Raw genomic sequence first — 17,076 nt, forward strand, 5'->3', positions numbered from 1 at the left:
GAGACATGGGTTCAATCCCTGGGTTGGGAAGATCCCCTGGAGTAGAAAATGGCACCCCATTCCAGAATTCTTGCCTGGAAGATTCCATGGGCAGAGGAGTCTGGCAGGTTACAGTCCATGGGCTGCGAAGAGTCAGACTGAGCACAGCACACATACAACAAGTGAGGACTCATGAAATTCAGATGCCATACAAGACAGCATGAAAGGTATTAAGAAGACAGGTTTGTGAGGTTTCTTTGGGAAACAGGGAAGGACAGTTAATTATGTCTACTTCTATGGAAAGGGAAGTAGTCAAGAGGTGGGATGGAGGATGGAATGACCCCACACAAGCCATCCAACCAGGGAAGCTCAAGACCTTCCAGCAGCTCCACACTTCTCCCTCTGAAGCTCTGGGGAGAAAGGATAGAAATAAGCTTCTGCTCTGGGGAGGAATACTTGCCTGTGTGACTGGAATGGCAGGAACCTAGGCTCCGATGCAGGTTTGGGAGGATGACACAGCCTGGACCACCATGTCAGCAGGGTCTTGGGAGCCAGACAGCCCACCTCTCAGGTGGAAACTGGAGGCTCCCAAGAGCTAGCAGCACCAGGGTCAGGGGAAGGGACAGGGCCTTACCTTTCCTGAAGGTCATGCAGACTCTGCTCGGCTCGGTGTAAGCCCTCCAGGTCCTTCATCATCTTCTTCATGTGCTCCTTGGAGTAACGGTTCTGGATATAGGCAAACCAGCAGCCACCCACACCAATAACGATAGACACCACCAGCATGAAGTCCTTGAGGTGGTTATGGCGGGTCACTGCCAGAGAGGAAGGGCACAGTGAGTCAGGGTGCCCACTGCCTGCTCAGCATCACACACCCTGTGTGCCCCCTCCTCCATAAAGCCTTCCCACTCAGGAGGAATTGGCTTCTCTTCTTAGACACACATTCGCCACACTCTGCTTATTTCTCTGCTAAGTCAAGGCCTAGTTTGGAAAGGATGAGAGGACTTAGAGCAATACAGGAAGCTCACTGGATCACACTTCCCTAACGTGCAGTGAAGAGAACTAGTGCCTTCGCAGTACATCCCAGCCATTCTGCGCTGCGGTGGGCCCATGTGCCCAGATGCAGTGGCTTCTACTCTACAGGGTAAGAAACACTAGAATACTACAGTAGGCAGAAGGCGGGTGGCGGGTAAGGGTACAAGCAAAGTCACTAGAGCCTGAGAATTGGCTGTGGGCCTGAGGTTACTGCAGGAGCTGGGTCTCCCAGACCATGAGGCTATTCTAGGTGCAAGGTACAAAGACTAGATCATATAGAGGTCTGTAAGTCTCATCTACAGAGAGCATTTCTGTCTAGGCTGTGGTTCAACCAGAGACCAGGTAGAACAGGAGTAGCATCAGGATGTCCAGGAACAGAGAGACAGGTCTACCTCCAGAGAACACCTGGCAGCTATTGGTGAAGTGCCACGGCCCTGTCCACCAGCTGGGGTTCAAAGCAATGCTTTGCTCTGGAGAGAGCAAAACTGAAAAGCTAAACAAGGAATAACATCAGAAGATAAGAACAAACGCCATGTCCCAAGAACTGAGCTGACCAGAAGAGGGGTAGTCCTGGAGCCTGAGACTGGTCCCCAGTGTGCCAGACCTAGGCTCTGGGCCACCGCACAGAAGACTGAAAGAGATACCAGGAGGGAAAGAGTCTGCTATTGTATGCCCTGCCTGCATTGTACTCCACTAGAAATAGAGCAGCAATGGCTAAGGAAAGCCCCAGACAAGGGGAAAGAGGTAATGACCTCCTGTGCACAGTGGGTCTCCTGGTGTTGCGGAAGGGGTTGGGGGACTGACAGGATCTCACTGCCCAGTAAGGGGCTGAGGGGGACCCAAAAGGACCCAGTGGAGCCACCAAGTTGGGGCAGGGTCTAGACAGACAGCAGGAAAAGACACACATGGCTGAAATTCCACCTCATGAAGCTGACGCCCACTTTGACAAAAAGGGTTATATTCACAGCTCCTCACTGAAAGGCTGAGCAATAGGACACGGGGATGGTGTGAAATCAAGGACAGATTAGCACATGCTATTTCCATCCACGGGAGGGGAGTTACTAGGTCCAGGGTATAGCCATGTCCTTCACATATCTATGCCAGACTATACAGAGGAACTGGTGGCTTCCTTGGTGGCTCAGATGGTAAAGAATCTGCCTGCAATGCAGGAGACCAGGTTTGATCCCTGGGTCAAGAAGATTCCCTGCAGAAGGGAATGACAACCCACTCTAGGATTCTTGCCGGGAGAATCCCATGGACAGAGGAGACTGGTGGGCTACAGTCCAAGAGGTCGCGAAGAGTCGGACATGACTGAGCGACTAACACCTTCACAGAGCAACTGAGGACCCTCCAGCAGCCACCCTCCAGCTTCCTGGCAGGTCTACACTTGCAGCCATGCTCACATCTCTACTCCCCTGTCCTTAGATCACAAGAAGCAATATCTCTGCAGTATAGTGAGTTGCCTTCCTTTCTGGAACACACCTACCTCCTATCCAGCCTCCACCACAGGCTAGGGTACTCTTTGTCTCCCCTGTTTATTAAGGACTTTTCATCTTGGATTCCCAGGGTTTCTCACCTCCAACATCCCTAACATTCCTATCCAAAGTCAAAGGTACTACATTCCAACAATTCTTCATCGGACTAGCACCCTCCCCCTATTGCCTCCAACACTTCAAAGCCCTTGAGGTGGGCATACAGATCAGGCACCAATCAATTCTACTCAGTTCCTTATTCTACCTTGTCCAGACCAATTTGAAACAAGATCCTATTTTTTCCAGCTTCATAGTCTCATCCAGCTCATGAATAAAAATATTGAATTACCAGGGACAAGGATAGGATCTATCCATCACCCCCTCTTCTAAGGTAACACTGTTCCACCTATCAGTACCCTCGGGATCTCTTCAGTGAGTTTTGACTCCACTTAAAATACATAAGCATTCATCCCCTATATCCTTCTGCCTTGTCAGTTGCATAGCTGAAACTCAGACATGCTGCCTGTCAACAGCCTGTGGGCTACTAAGCTTAGTGGGAAGAAAATGAGTCTAATCTGGTTGATTTATTCTCTGGCCCCTACCGATCATCACTTCTCTGTAGGCCAGTGCCAACCACAGCACTGACCACACATAGAAGTCACTCAATAAATATTTGTGGGGTTGAATCTTCACTGAAAAAGCCTTAAGTGTGATATTTCCCTCTCTTTAATCCACATAAGAAGGAATTTTCTTTCATTTTAAAAAAGAAGGGAATCAGGTGGAGAGGGAGGTGGGAGGGGGGATCGGGATGGGGAATACATGTAAATCCATGGCTGATTCATGTCAATGTATGGCAAAAACCAATTAAAAAAAAAAAGAAGAAGGGAACTAGAGAAAACATAAAATGTATCAGGTATTTACATTAACATTTCAAATTCTCACAACTAATCTATACAGTAGAGTATTCCCATGTTGTAGACCAGAAAAGTGAGGTTCCATAGAGGCACTGACTTGTCAGAGTCCATGAAAAGTGACAGAGCTGGAATTCAAATCCAGATTTGTTTGACTGCATGGTCTTTCTACTACACCCCATTTTCTCATACTCATGCAGCAGGTATTGTTTCTGCTTTATTACATGCAAACATGTCTCACCAGGGGATGCCTATATCCCCTGATCTACCCCGAGTGCAACTATAAGAATTCCACGGCCTAAGGTTCCCCCCTCAACCCACTGGGAACTGACTGTGGCACTGCCATCAGAGAGTGAAGATCCAAAGGCTGAATGGCCAGGCCTTTGAGGTTAAACATAAGGCCTCCCTCATGTAGAGAAATTCTTATTTCAACAAAGGAAGCATCTTGCATGAAGTATTAGGAAGCTTGAGTTCTATCCTTGCCTTTGCCCCAATTTGTTATGAAATTCACTTCCCCCATCTCGGTCTCAGCTTCCTCAGCTGTAAAATGCATTGTCACAGAATTGCTAAAAGATTAAATGCCTAGTTGTAAATGAAAGTTCTTTGAGGTGTTCAGAGAAATAGATGTGAGAATTGTCAGTTCCCTTCAGTTGGGTCCACAGTCCTAGTTCAGTTCAGTTCAGTCATTCAGTCATGTCCAATTCTTTGTGACCCCATGGACTGCAGCACACCAGGCCTCCCTGTCCATCGCCAACTCCCAGAGTTTACTCAAACTCATGTCCATTGAGTCGGTGATGCCATCCAACCATCTCATCCTCAGTCGTCCCCTTCTCCTCCTGCCATCAATCTTTCCCAATATCAGGGTCTTTTCAAATGAGTCAGTTCTTCACATCAGGTAGCCAAAGTATTGGAGCTTCAGCATCAGTCCTTCCAATGAATATTCAGGACTGACTTCCTTTAGGATGGACTCGTTGGATCTCCTTGCAGTCCAAGGGACTCTCAAGAGTCTTCTCCAATACCACAGTTCAAAAGCATCAATTCTTTGGCGCTCAGCTTTCTTTACAGTCCAACTCTCACATCCATATATGACTACTGGAAAAACCACAGCTTTGACTAGATGGACCTTTGATGGCAAAGTAATATCTCTGCTTTTTAATATGCTATCTAGGTTGGTCATAACTTTTCTTCCAAGGAGCAAGCATCTTTTAATTTCATGGCTAGTCACCATCTGCAGTGACTTTGGAGCCCCCCAAAATAAAGTCTCTCACTGCTTCCACTATTTCCCCATCTATTTGCCATGAAGTGATGGGACCAGATGCCATGATCTTGGTTTTCTGAATGTTGAGTTTTAAGCCAACTTTTTCACTCTCCTCTTTCACTTTCTTCAAGAGGCTCTTTAGCTCTTCTTCACTTTCTGCCATAAGGGTGATGTCATCTGCACATCTGAGGTGATTGATATTTCTCCTGGCAAATCTTGATTCTAGCTTGTGCTTCTTCCAGCTCAGCGTTTCTCATGATGTACTCTGCATAGAAGTTAAATAAGCAGGGTGACAATATACAGCCTTGACGTACTCCTTTCCTGATTTGGAACCAGTCTGTTGTTCCATGTCCACTTCTAACTGTTGCTTCCTGATCTGCATACAGATTTCTCAAGAGGCAGGTCAGGTGGTCTGGTATTCCCATCTCTTTAAGAATTTTCCAGAGTTTGTTGTAGTCCACACAGTCAAAGGCTTTGGTATAGTCAATAAAGCAAAAGTAGATATTTTTCTGGAACTCTCTCACTTTTTTGATGATCCAACAAATGTTGGCAATTTGATCTCTGGTTCCTCTGCCTTTCCTAAATCCAGCTTGAACATCTGGAAGTTCACGGTTCACATACTGTTGAAGCCTGGTTTGGAGAATTTTGAGTTCTAATGGTTAACTCTATGTGTCACCTTGACTGGGCTAAGGGGTGTCTGGATAGATGGTAAAGAATTATTTCTGGGTGTGTCTTTGGGATTGTCTTCATATGAGATTAATATTTGAATCAGTAGACTCAGTTAAGAAGGTCATCTTCATTAATGAGACTGGGCATCAACCAATTGTCTACATGCACTAAGGGTCTGAACAGAACCAAAAGGCAGAGGAAGGACAAATATGCTCTCCAGCTTGAGTTTACATATCCCTTTTCCTCTGCCCATCTACATCAGCACTCTCAGCTCTTGGTCTTCAGACTCACAGGGATTCACACCATCAGCTTCCCTGGTCCTCAGCTTGCAGACTCAGACTGAATTACAACCCCCACCTTTCCTGGGTTCCAGCTTATATATGGAAGACTGTGGGACTTCTTGGCCTCCAAGATAGCTTGAATCTATTTTCATAATAAATCTCCTCATATATATATCTATATACATATCCTATTGGTTCTGTTTCTCTGGAGAACCCTGACTAATACAAAAGTCTATAAACTATTATGTCAGGAAAAAAGAAGAAGAAATAGGTAAACTAAGAATCTAGTATGTGCCTTATTCATGATGTTCTTCTTCCTATCATAACCCAAGGCCCATCCTTCGATTCCTACCATCTTCCCAGCCCACCACAGTTTACAGAGACCTGCCCATTCCTTCTCCTCTGGACTAGGATTCCCTGACCAACCCACTCACTGGACAGCTAAAAACATGTATTTTCTCAAGGATTGCCCTGTGTGCTTTTCAGCTTTCATGTCAGTCACTGTAGGTTCCTCAGGACCAGGGCACAAGACTTACTTACCTCTGTAGCCTCACACTTAGCATAGAGCCTGACCAGAGCAGGCACTTAGCAAAGGTGGAAAGGAGGCAAAAAGGAAGAAGAAAGGGAGGTTCTAGCAGGAAAGGGGAGGTATAATATAAAGTGCATACAGAAGGCAAATACCAGCTCCTGCGAACAAGAAGAGTCTGGCAAAGTGGGAGTTTGATGTGTGATGCAGAAAGCCCGGAGCCGGTGCTCTGTGACAACCTGGAGGGATGGGGTGGGGAAGGAGGTGGGAGGGCGTTCAGGAGGAGGGGACACTTGTATGCCTAGGGCTGATTCAGATGATGTACAGCAAAAACATCACAACATTGTAAAGTAATTATCCCCAATTAAAGTAAATTAATTAAAGAAAAGAAGAGGAGTCTGGCAAGCTGTCCTCACAGCCTCTACCGGAACTCAGTTCTCAGACTCCCCCTGTCACCAGTGAACACAGCACAGAGAAACCACAGAGGTTGCATGAGAGCAGACATGGCTGGCAAGATGAACAGAACTAACCCAGGGAAGCTGGTTAGGGCCTGGGGAGCCAGAGGGTGGCAAAATTCCCAGCCTGAGTGCTACAAATAGATTTTAGCAAAATGAGGTCAACTGTTAACACAATCAGGCTTGAGGCAAGGGAGGAGGGTGTAAACAAATGAGATGCTGACATGTGAACAGAGTGCGGAGTGATAGAATTTTCAGGGTGCCAGTTTTCAGGGTGAGAATGTGAGGCTCCAATAATTATCACTTTCTGGAATCCCCTCTCCCCATGTATTCTGTCTGCTTCTCTACTGCCCACAGTCCTCTGTGCCTGACAGATACAGATACTCACCCCTCACTGCCACAGTACGTGCTAGGAATTTCTTTCGCCATTTACACAGCCTTCTAGGCTGAGGTGTCTGTTTAACCTGTAAAAACTATTTCTGGGCCCTCCTTTCTTCTGGTTATAGCCCCCAAAAAGTACCTTAGCTGCCCCACCTGTGCACAGACACTACACAGGGAGCAGTTCTCCCCACAGTTAAACTGAGCCAGACTCTTCCCCTACCTCCTCCAAGCCTGTAGCTCTGGAGGGGCCCAGCTTCCTTCTGTGTAACTTCCAGCATTCATCTCCTGGCACCTCCTCCTTGCTAGGCCTTAACGCTGAGTCTGAGTGGCGATGACAGATGAACAAAGCTGTGTCTACCCTCAAGGAGTTTCCAGTTTAAAGAGCAACAGGAAAACAGATTGTTATACAGAAAGCAGATACAATTACTTTTCTGTGCCCCTGAAACTAACACAATATTGTACTAGTATAACCAATTATACTTTCAATAAAAGAGAGGGCAATCTGAAATAACAAACAAACAAAAAAGCAGGTACAAAGGGCTGTGGATCCCCAGAGGAAATTGGAAAGTAAGAGGGAAGGGTTAGCATGCCCAGGAAGAGGCTGGAAAGGCATCCTAGAGAAGGATCATAACAAGCAGAAAGCGGGTACCAACAGAGTAGGCTGGGCCAGACAGGCAGCCCCTCCTGCTCACTGATGACTTCCCCTATTACCTGAGCCGCTGTGGAAGGAAGACAAGGTGCAGTCTTCGTCTTTTCCTCTTCACAAGTCCCCCAAGCCCCATGATTACTATGCAGCCTCTTTCTGCACCTTTCTCAGTACTCCTAACAGCACAAAGGGCACCCAGCCCTGAGCCCAAGACAGTGACACACACTAACAGCAGCAGCTACCACTTAGGGGAAACTGGGACACAGAGAACTTAGGAATGTGCCCAAGGTCACCAAGTGACTGGGTGATAGAGCCAGTCTGCTTGATTTCAGGGCTGGGAATCTTACATCTTGTCTCCTCTAACAGAAGTGGAGGGTGGGATAATATAGTAGAAAAGAGAGCTGAAATATAAGCTAAAAACCTAGGTTTGAGTCATGGCTCTGCTGTTTAAAACTCGCCTCATTTGAGCCTCAATTTCTCCCTCAGTGATTCATTTGCTACCATAATGAGAGATCAGCTGAGACCCCAAACTGAACACTGTCTTTGGGCCTCTGTGTCTCAGAGCACACCTGACACCTGGCCACCGGCACTGTCAGGAGAGCCCCAGCTGGGCCAGCCTAGAGCCAGCTCTGCTGGCGGGAAAGACGGGAAACACCTGCGCTGCTCTGTGGCCCACGCAGGGAGGGCCGAGCTGTCTTCCACGGTCAGGCCTCCAGGCTGAGCCGGTCTGATCCTCCTTCTCTCTTCCCAAGCTCTGAGGCTGCTGCGGGCAGATGGATCCACTCACTCAGCAGACCCCCCAGCTACTGTAAACAAAATTGTGATTTGCAATTTCTCAAGCCTCAGACCGGCGGTGGGATTTCATTAAGACTGGGCAAGGTAGCCACAACTGGCAACTGAAGCCAGCCCAGGTGCTCAGGGGGTGTTCACTGCAAGCCAATGGGGAGGCCTGAGACCACAGCCTTAACAGCCCACCCTGGATGCAGAACCCAGGTCCAAGCTAGCACAGGCCATCACTCGAAATCCTGCATGCGTGCTGGTTAGGGAAGAGCACTGACTAGGGTTTTTAGTCCATGTGCAAATGGGAAAACAGAACCTAGGGGACAAAGGTCAAGGGATTCTCTGCAGGCACCCACCAGGGGCGGCCCACTCTTGCAGAAGTCTCCTGGCAAAGAGCTTCCTAGTATCTTCCTTAGGGTCCAGCTGGCAATTTTATAAGTTTTTCTTTGAGAAGCATCAGCAGGAAAGTATAAAAAACAATCTCTGCCATCAGGACACCTGCTGGATTCATCTTAGCTCCCAGGAGGACACCAATTCTATCTGAGTTCTTGAATGAGAGAGCCAGTAAGAGCCTTAATAACCAAGACCATTTCACAGATGAGGGAAGCCAAGTCTAGGCAGGAGAAGTGAACTGTCAAAGGTCACATGATAAGACAAGGGCTGAACACAGAAGTCCTAAAAGTACAGGATACAGGCAGTAGGGGGAAAGAACAGGCCTCCTATCTTTTACACAGAATCCTTATCAACCAAAGGGTTTCTCCCCAAAATCATGGAATGTCACAGCTGAAAGGAGTCATAAGGATTCTTCAGTTCAGTCGTTTCATGATACAAATCAGCAAATATATACTGAGAAAAACAACCTACACAAGGTCACACAGTGAGTGGCAATTTTGAAAAGAGACCAAGGTGCTTCCCTAGGTTTATAAGAAGTTCTCTAAATGGAAGTCTAAAGGTTATAAAAAATCAAGTTGTAATAATGATGATGATGACGATGGGAGATATAATCCACATACTCTAAAATTTTCTTTTAAATGAAACAATTCAGTGATTTTAGTGTATTCACAAGGTTGTGCAACCATCAGCACAATTAATTTTAGGACCTTAATCATTACCCCAAAAGAAATCCCATACCCATTACCAGCCACTTCCCATTTCCCACTCACTCTAGCCCCTGCCAGCCACCAATCTTAATTTGATCCCTATGGATTTATCTATTCTGAATATTGCATATAAATGGAATCATGCATGTTCTTGTAGCATGTAATCAAAACTTCACTTCTTTTTATGGTTGAGTTATATATTTCATTGCGTTTATACACTAGGACTATTTATCCATTCATCCATCAATGTATACATGGATTGCTTCCACCTTAGCTATTATGAATAGTGCTGTCATGTACATGTACTTGTTTCAGTACCTGTTTTCAATTTTGGGGTACATTCCTAGATATGGAATCACTGAGTTATATGGTAACTATGTTTAACTTTTTGAGGAATAATGAGACTATTTTCTAAAGTAGCTGAACCTTTCTCATTATCAGTAGAAATGTACAAGTGTTCTAATTTCTCCACATCTCTGCCAACACTTACTTTCTGTTCTTCCCTCTTTTCACTTTTATTGTAGCTATTTTAGTGGGTGTGAAGTATCTTCTTAACTCTAGTACCTCTGCTCTGCCTACCTCAGAAACAGTTTTCTGCTGACCTCTGACCTCCCTTAGATTAGGTCACAGGCAACCTAGAGGCTAAATGAATCTAGAAGATACTCCTGTCCTGGTATCAGCCTAACCCAATTCACTGGGGTTCCCCTTGCTGGCTCTGACCTCCAGGACCCAGTACCATGTACCTAGGATTCTGATTCTCATGCTCTCTAGACCTAGCTGATTTTTCCATTTGCAATTCTTACTTACTTTAACCTGTTTTTAACACACCCTTTCAGATATGGTAAATACTATTTCGATACAGACCATGTGTGTGCTAAGTTGCTTCAGTCGTGTCTGACTCTTTGCAACCCTATGGACTGTAGCCCCCCGGGCTCCTCTGTCCATGGGATTCTCCAGGCAAGAATACTGGAGTGGGTTGCCATTTCCTTTTCCAGGGGGTCTTCCTGACCCAGGGATCAAACCCACATCTCTTACATTTTACATCTCCTGTGCTGGCGGGTGGGTTCTTTACTGCTAGCACTAGCTGTGTTAACAGTCTATTAGTATATCTCAGGAGACTAAAGAAGATTTCAGGCTGCCAAAGGCCTCCCCTAACTGCAGGGTGACATAGGAGAGCCTCTGAAAAAATTACCTAGCTTTCACTGTTGGGTTTGATTCTTCTGGTATAAACATTTTTGCTGGTGTATATAAAGAGAGGGGGGCAGGCTGTTAATAAAGAAACTTTAATAAGGCCACTTCCCATTTTTCAAGAGTCAGCTCAAGAGTGATCCTCTCCATAAAACTTCTTGGTCTCCAACTGAAAACTCCTCCCTACTTTGTACTCCCATCTGAACTATGGAATGACTTACACGACTGTTCTACCACTATATCTGTTGACCATTTACTGAATTTGTTGACACGCCAATCTTCATTTAGATGGAACTTCTTGAGAGAAGAGACTCTGTCATTTAGTGGTGCACAGTAGGTGCTTTAAAAATGCTGGTGGATGAATAAAAAACCATTGCTCAGTACAGAGGGTGGGCCTCACATTAAGAGTAGAACCTTCATTGTGTCATTTATTCAAAACTTATAAATGAATGATGATAAGAAAAAATGTGTTCTAGGACCAAAAAGGCTTCCCTGGTGGCTTACACGGTATAGAATCTGCCTGCGATGCAGGAGAGCTGGGTTCGATCCCTGGGTCGGAAAGATTCCCTGCATGAGGGCATGGCAACCCACTCCAGTATTCTTGCCTGGAGAATCCTCATAGACAGAGAGGCCTGGCGGGCTACAGTCCATGGGGTCGCAAAGAGTTGGAGATGACTGAGTGACTAAGCACATAAAACAGGACCAAAAAAGGCAACAAAGCAGATGAAAATGGTCTTCTCCCATGTTGCTCTGTTTCACACTTACAAAAGGTATAAACCTTCTGAAGAAGACAAAACTATGGAGAGGTAGTTAACTAAACAGACATTTCTCCAAAGAAGACATACAGATGGCTAACAAACACATGAAAAGATGCTCAACATCACTCATTATCAGAGAAATGCAAATCAAAACCACAGTGAGGTCCCATTACACGCCAGTCAGGATGGCTGCTATCCAAAAGTCTACAAGCAATAAATGCTGGAGAGGGTGTGGAGAAAAGGGAACCCTCTTACACTGTTGGTGGGAATGCAAACTAGTACAGCCACTATGGAGAACAGTGTGGAGATTTCTTAAAAAACTGGAAATAGAACTGCCATATGACCCAGCAATCCCACTTCTGGGCATACACACTGAGGAAACCAGATCTGAAAGAGACACGTGCACCCCAATGTTCATCGCAGCACTGTTTATAATAGCCAGGACATGGAAGCAACCTAGATGCCCATCAGCAGACGAATGGATAAGGAAGCTGTGGTACATATACACCATGGAATATTACTCAGCCGTTAAAAAGAATTCATTTGAATCAGTTCTAATGAGATGGATAAAACTGGAGCCCATTATACAGAGTGAAGTAAGCCAGAAAGATAAAGAACATTACAGCATACTAACACATATATATGGAATTTAGAAAGATGGTAATGATAACCCTATATGCAAAACAGAAAAAGAGACACAGATGTACAGAACAGACTTTGGGACTCTGTGGGAGAAGGCGAGGGTGGGATGTTTCGAAAGAACAGCATGTATATTATCTATAGTGAAACAGATCACCAGCCCAGGTGGGATGCATGAGACAAGTGCTCGGGCCTGGTGCACTGGGAAGACCCAGAGGAATTGGGTGGAGAGGGAGGTGGGAGGGGGGATCGGGATGGGGAATACATGTAACTCCATGGCTGATTCATGTCAGTGTATGACAAAACCCACTGCAATGTTGTGAAGTAATTAGTCTCCAGCTAATAAAAATAAATGGAAAAATAAATAAATAAATATAAATAAATACATAAATGAAGCCCCCCCCAAAAAAAAAGAAAACTATGGAGAGGTAAAAAAAAAACAAAATCAGTGATTGCAGGTGGACCACCGAGGATCTTTAGGGCAGTGAAAAACCATTCTGTCTGACACCACACAGGTGGATACAAGTCATTTTACATTTGTCCAAACCCACAGACTACACAACACCAAGAGTGAATCTTAATGTAAACTATGGACTCTGGGGGATAATGCTGTGTCAGTGTAGGTTCAGCAGTTGTTACAAATGTACCACTGTGGTTTTTAATGGGGAAGGCTATGCATGTATGGGGCAAAAGTATATGGAAAATCTCTGTACCTTCCACTCAATTTTGGTGTGAACCTAAATCTACTCAAAAAAATAGTCTAGGGACTTCCCCAGCAGTCCAATGGTTAAGACTCTGTGCTTCCACTGCAGTGGCATGGGTTCAACCCCAGGTAAGGGAACTAGGATCCCACATGCCATGGCTAAAAGAGAAAAAAAATTTTTTTTTAATGTTTTAAATTAAAAAATTAAAATAAGGAATTTCTTGGTGGTTAGGACTCGGGCTTTCACTGCCGTGGGCCTGAGTTTGATCCCTGGTTGGGGAACTAAGATCCCACAAGCCCTGTGGCCAAAAACTAAAATAAATAAATCTTAAAAAATAATAAAAATAAAGTCTATTTAAGCTTTTTTAAACCAAAAAAGTATGCACCTATCCACCTCTATTGAGACATCAGCTTGGGCACTTGTCAAGCCAAATGGAGAGACAGGGAAATGTCACATTGCCGCTGACCCTGCCTGCCGGCAGCTTCTCTGGACTGGTGTTGGGCTTCACAGTATCCTGCTGCTGGCATCCTCCGCTGGGGTCAGGCTGGTGCCAACAGCTCCCAAAGGACACAGAATAGGCCCTAAGAGCCTTCTGGTCAAGGCGAATTTTCTAAGAAATCTTACTACTCTGTGTTGAGTTCACTTAGAATAAAAAAGGATGGCAAGGTTGATCATTCCCACCTCACAGATGTTCAGGAGCTGAAGCACCTAATCCCCTCAACTGACCCTGGGCTGAAGAGACCAACCTGCTCTAGTCTAAGTGTATCTCTGTTGCTTCAGTGAAAGCCTGCTTAGCCCTGTTTGGTTGTTCAAGGACATGAAATGTTCAGCAATCAGCCCATGGCCTCTGCACATCCACAGTGACAGCAGGAACAGCTAGACGGCACTCAGCCCCCTTCAGGTTGTTATCCCCGAGCATACCATTCATATTTAGTGTCTGTATTCTCACTCAGGTTGTTTTCTCCACCTAGACTGCGGTCTCCTGCCTCCTCCATGGAATAAAGCCCTACTTGTCTTTAAAGGCAGAGGTCACATGCCACCTCTTTTATAGAATGCCTTCTTTAACCTTCCAATGTACCTCTCTAGAACATTCATCTTATCCCTTTGGGGCAGACCCAGGACCTCAACCCAGCTTTGGGGTCCATGGCACATCAGCAGCCTTCCCTCTCCCCAGGACTCACAGAGAGGAGGCCCAAAGAGCACCGTGTCCAGGGCCTTCAGCTGCAGCTTCTGCCGATGGCTCCGGTCTGTCATCTTCAACACAGTCCCTGTCATGGTGGTATTGGTTACAGCGAGCCTGCAGGGGCAAAGAGTAGGGGCTCAGTTCCCTGCTGGCAAAGCAGGAACGACCCTGGTAGGATTACCCACCTCCTCCAGGAACACTTCCAAGACTTCTCGCTCCTGGTGCTTGCTCCCCTCTGCACTCTAGCATCTGGAGTCTACACCAGTGGATCTCAACAAGCAGTAAAGAGAGCACATAACATTCACCAAGAATTTGTTCACCTTTCTCCCCATGTCCATCATCTCCTGAATATCATATTTTCTAAGGATTAACTATCTGTGACCATTCCCATACTCAACTGTAAATTTCCTGTTGTGCTTCATCTCCCAGGGATTATCCACCAAACACCTGTCTCCACACTCCCACCATCTGTAAATGCATTCTCCTGTCCAGCCCAGGTCAAAATGTTACGCCACATGACCCAGTGATTCTGAGGGCCTCTGAATTTACCTGATCCTAACTGTCATTAAATACAAATCTGCTGACAAAGAGCATTGCATTAGCCTTGTCATCGTGTATTTGAGTAATAGTAATTGACTCCCAATCACATTACTGTATTTTTTATGTTCTTCAACCATACTGTTAATAATAACTGAATAAGAGAGGGCCTGTAAACAAGGAAATGGTATAGGAAAAACTGGACTTTGTTTCTCTTCTGCCCGAATTTAGTGGGTATAGAGGGGAGAGGAGTATAAGACATGAAAGGCTGAAAAACTACTGGTCTGGGCCCCACAGGTGAGCATGATCTACTATACTACGGTTTGCGCTCTTTTCTGATTCAGAGCTTTGCTTCCCTAGATAGAGAGAAGCTTCTGACATCAGTGTGTCATTCACACTCCTGCCTGGGCATGCAGGCTCAGTTACTTCTTTCTCCAGTCCTGGGAAGCAACCAAGCCCATCTATAAAACAGGCAGTGAGATACCCTGCTGTGGGTGAGGGTGGGGTAGGGGTGGGGATGGTCAGGAGATCCAGCTTCTGGCCCCAGCTCCATCAATGACTCACTTGTCTGACATATGCTGCTTAATCTCTTCCCTGGGGCCTCAGTTTCCTTCTGTGTAAACTTAAGTAAATCAGATGCTTCCTACAAACTTGGGAGTTCTTGGTGTTCTCTTTAGAGCACTTCTAACAAGTGTACTGGCTTTCATCTAACTGATCAAAGTAAGTATCACCTTTTCTACACTCTATTTGTCAAAGAAACCTATGAATTTCTAAGCAATAAGAAATGAGAAAGGAACTAACATTTATTAAGCAGCTGTATATCTCATACTATTCTGAGACTTTACATACAATACCTCATTTAGTCCCCACACTTTAGGAACCCAGTTCTTTTATTAGCTCCACTTTACAGATAAGAAAACTGAGACTTAATGATAAGTAATTTGCCCAAAGTCACAAAGCAAGTAAGTGGCAAAGACAGGATTCAACCCAGATTTGCTAGATTCATCCCATTATACCATGCTGCCTAGTGACAGGCCTAGAAAAACACCCCCACTCCACCCCACATTCCCTGCTCTGAGGGTTCTATACTTTCTACTGTCACTGAGGTACCACAGTTTGGCTGCCTCTACCCCTGTGCCCAGCCTGGCTGGGTCTGGTCTCAGATCTAATCCTAGTCACAGAATGGCCAAGTGAGCTCACTACCTGAGAAATGATTCCTCATCTATTTTTTCCAGTTTAATCCAAGCCATTGCCATTCTTCAGAATGGCATGGGTCAGGGATCCACAAGGTAATACTGCTATTTCCATGAGAAAGAACCTAAATCCTGGAGCTTCATGGTTAATCATCTGTTTAACTGTCTGTCTCTTCCACTAAACATGGAGTTCCTCAAGGCAAATGTGGGGTCTGATGTGTTTCTTTGTCCTCAGGGCCCAGGAGAGAGCATATCACAAGGTATGCTCGGTAAAATGTTGTTAAATAGAACTAAACTGAGTATTTCCAGGATGCCTATTTTCAACTACATGGGGCAAGAAGAAGATGCAGTGAAAAAAGCAGGGCATTTAGAACCAGGCAGACCTAAGTTCAAATCCCAGCTCTGCAACTTATAGGTTTTGATAAATCATAAAATATTTGAAATTCAGTTTGCTTGCCCAAAGGTTGGGATAATAATTCCTTCCTCCCAGAATAGTGGGAATCAACTGAAATAACAGGTAGGAAAGAAACTCTATAAAGGGTTGTACAAATATTAAGATTATTACTCTCTCCAGAGTAGGGAGAAGCCGTGAAGAAGAGGCTGCGGGCAGCAGAGGAGGGACCAGGCCAGCTCAGCTAAGCCTGGACAGCAGTGCCTGGTAGTTCTATGGCTGGAGGCTGCAATGTGTGGACATTCCAACAGCTTCACCTTCCCCTTTTCCCTTTGCTGAAGCTCATAACCAGATGCACCTACATAATAAGATGACAGATTATACATAATGAGCACTTACCAGACAGTAAGCCCTTTGAGGGCAAGGGCAACTTGTTGCCATCTTTATTCCCAGCACCCAGCACAAGTGCTTGGCACAGAGCAGGTACCCAATAAATATCGCTTGAATAACTAAGTAAATGGATTAATCACTGGATGACATATGGCACTAGTTGACATAACAAGAAGTCCAAGCAGTACTCTAGCCCCTCCCCACACCACCTCAAGTCCTAGTATACTTTATCTGTAAGAGAGGCAGAGTTAGGATACAACAGTTGTTGGAACAGTCATTTCAGAGAGGAGGCTGGGGCCAGTGCTAGTTGGCCCCCATCTCTGCACCATTTTTTGAGTAGATAAACTGTATATGGGTAATTCAGGGGAAGTTAAAGGAGCCCCGAGGCACAATGAAAGAGACAGCTGCTGGTGGGGGGGTGGGGGGTGGTGCCAGCAGAAGAAAAGAGAAGCAGCACAGGCTTTGAAGTCTACCCAGATCTAGGTTCAAATCACAGTTTTGCCTCTAACTAGCCATGTGACCTTGGAAAAGTTACTTAGCCAGGTTTATCACCTAGACACAATAATACCTACCTTACAGGACTGATGTAAGCATTAAATGATA

The 17,076-nt window shown here is 45.5% G+C and overlaps 1 protein-coding gene across 2 annotated transcripts in view; it reads right to left on the bottom strand.

Annotated features, from left to right (window-relative positions):
• The window catches only part of STIM1 (stromal interaction molecule 1), a 191,394-nt gene that overhangs the window by 18,786 nt on the left and 155,532 nt on the right, over positions 1-17,076 (bottom strand). For both annotated transcript variants that reach the window (XM_061148953.1, XM_061148963.1), the window contains exons 5-6: positions 13,961-14,076; positions 614-791 (exon numbers count right to left, since the gene is read on the bottom strand). In XM_061148953.1, the coding sequence (XP_061004936.1) occupies positions 614-791; positions 13,961-14,076 (294 nt within the window). The remainder of the gene's footprint in view (positions 1-613; positions 792-13,960; positions 14,077-17,076) is intronic.

The sequence above is a fragment of the Dama dama genome, chromosome 1 (genome assembly GCF_033118175.1).
Source record: "Dama dama isolate Ldn47 chromosome 1, ASM3311817v1, whole genome shotgun sequence".
NCBI lineage: Eukaryota > Metazoa > Chordata > Mammalia > Artiodactyla > Cervidae > Dama > Dama dama.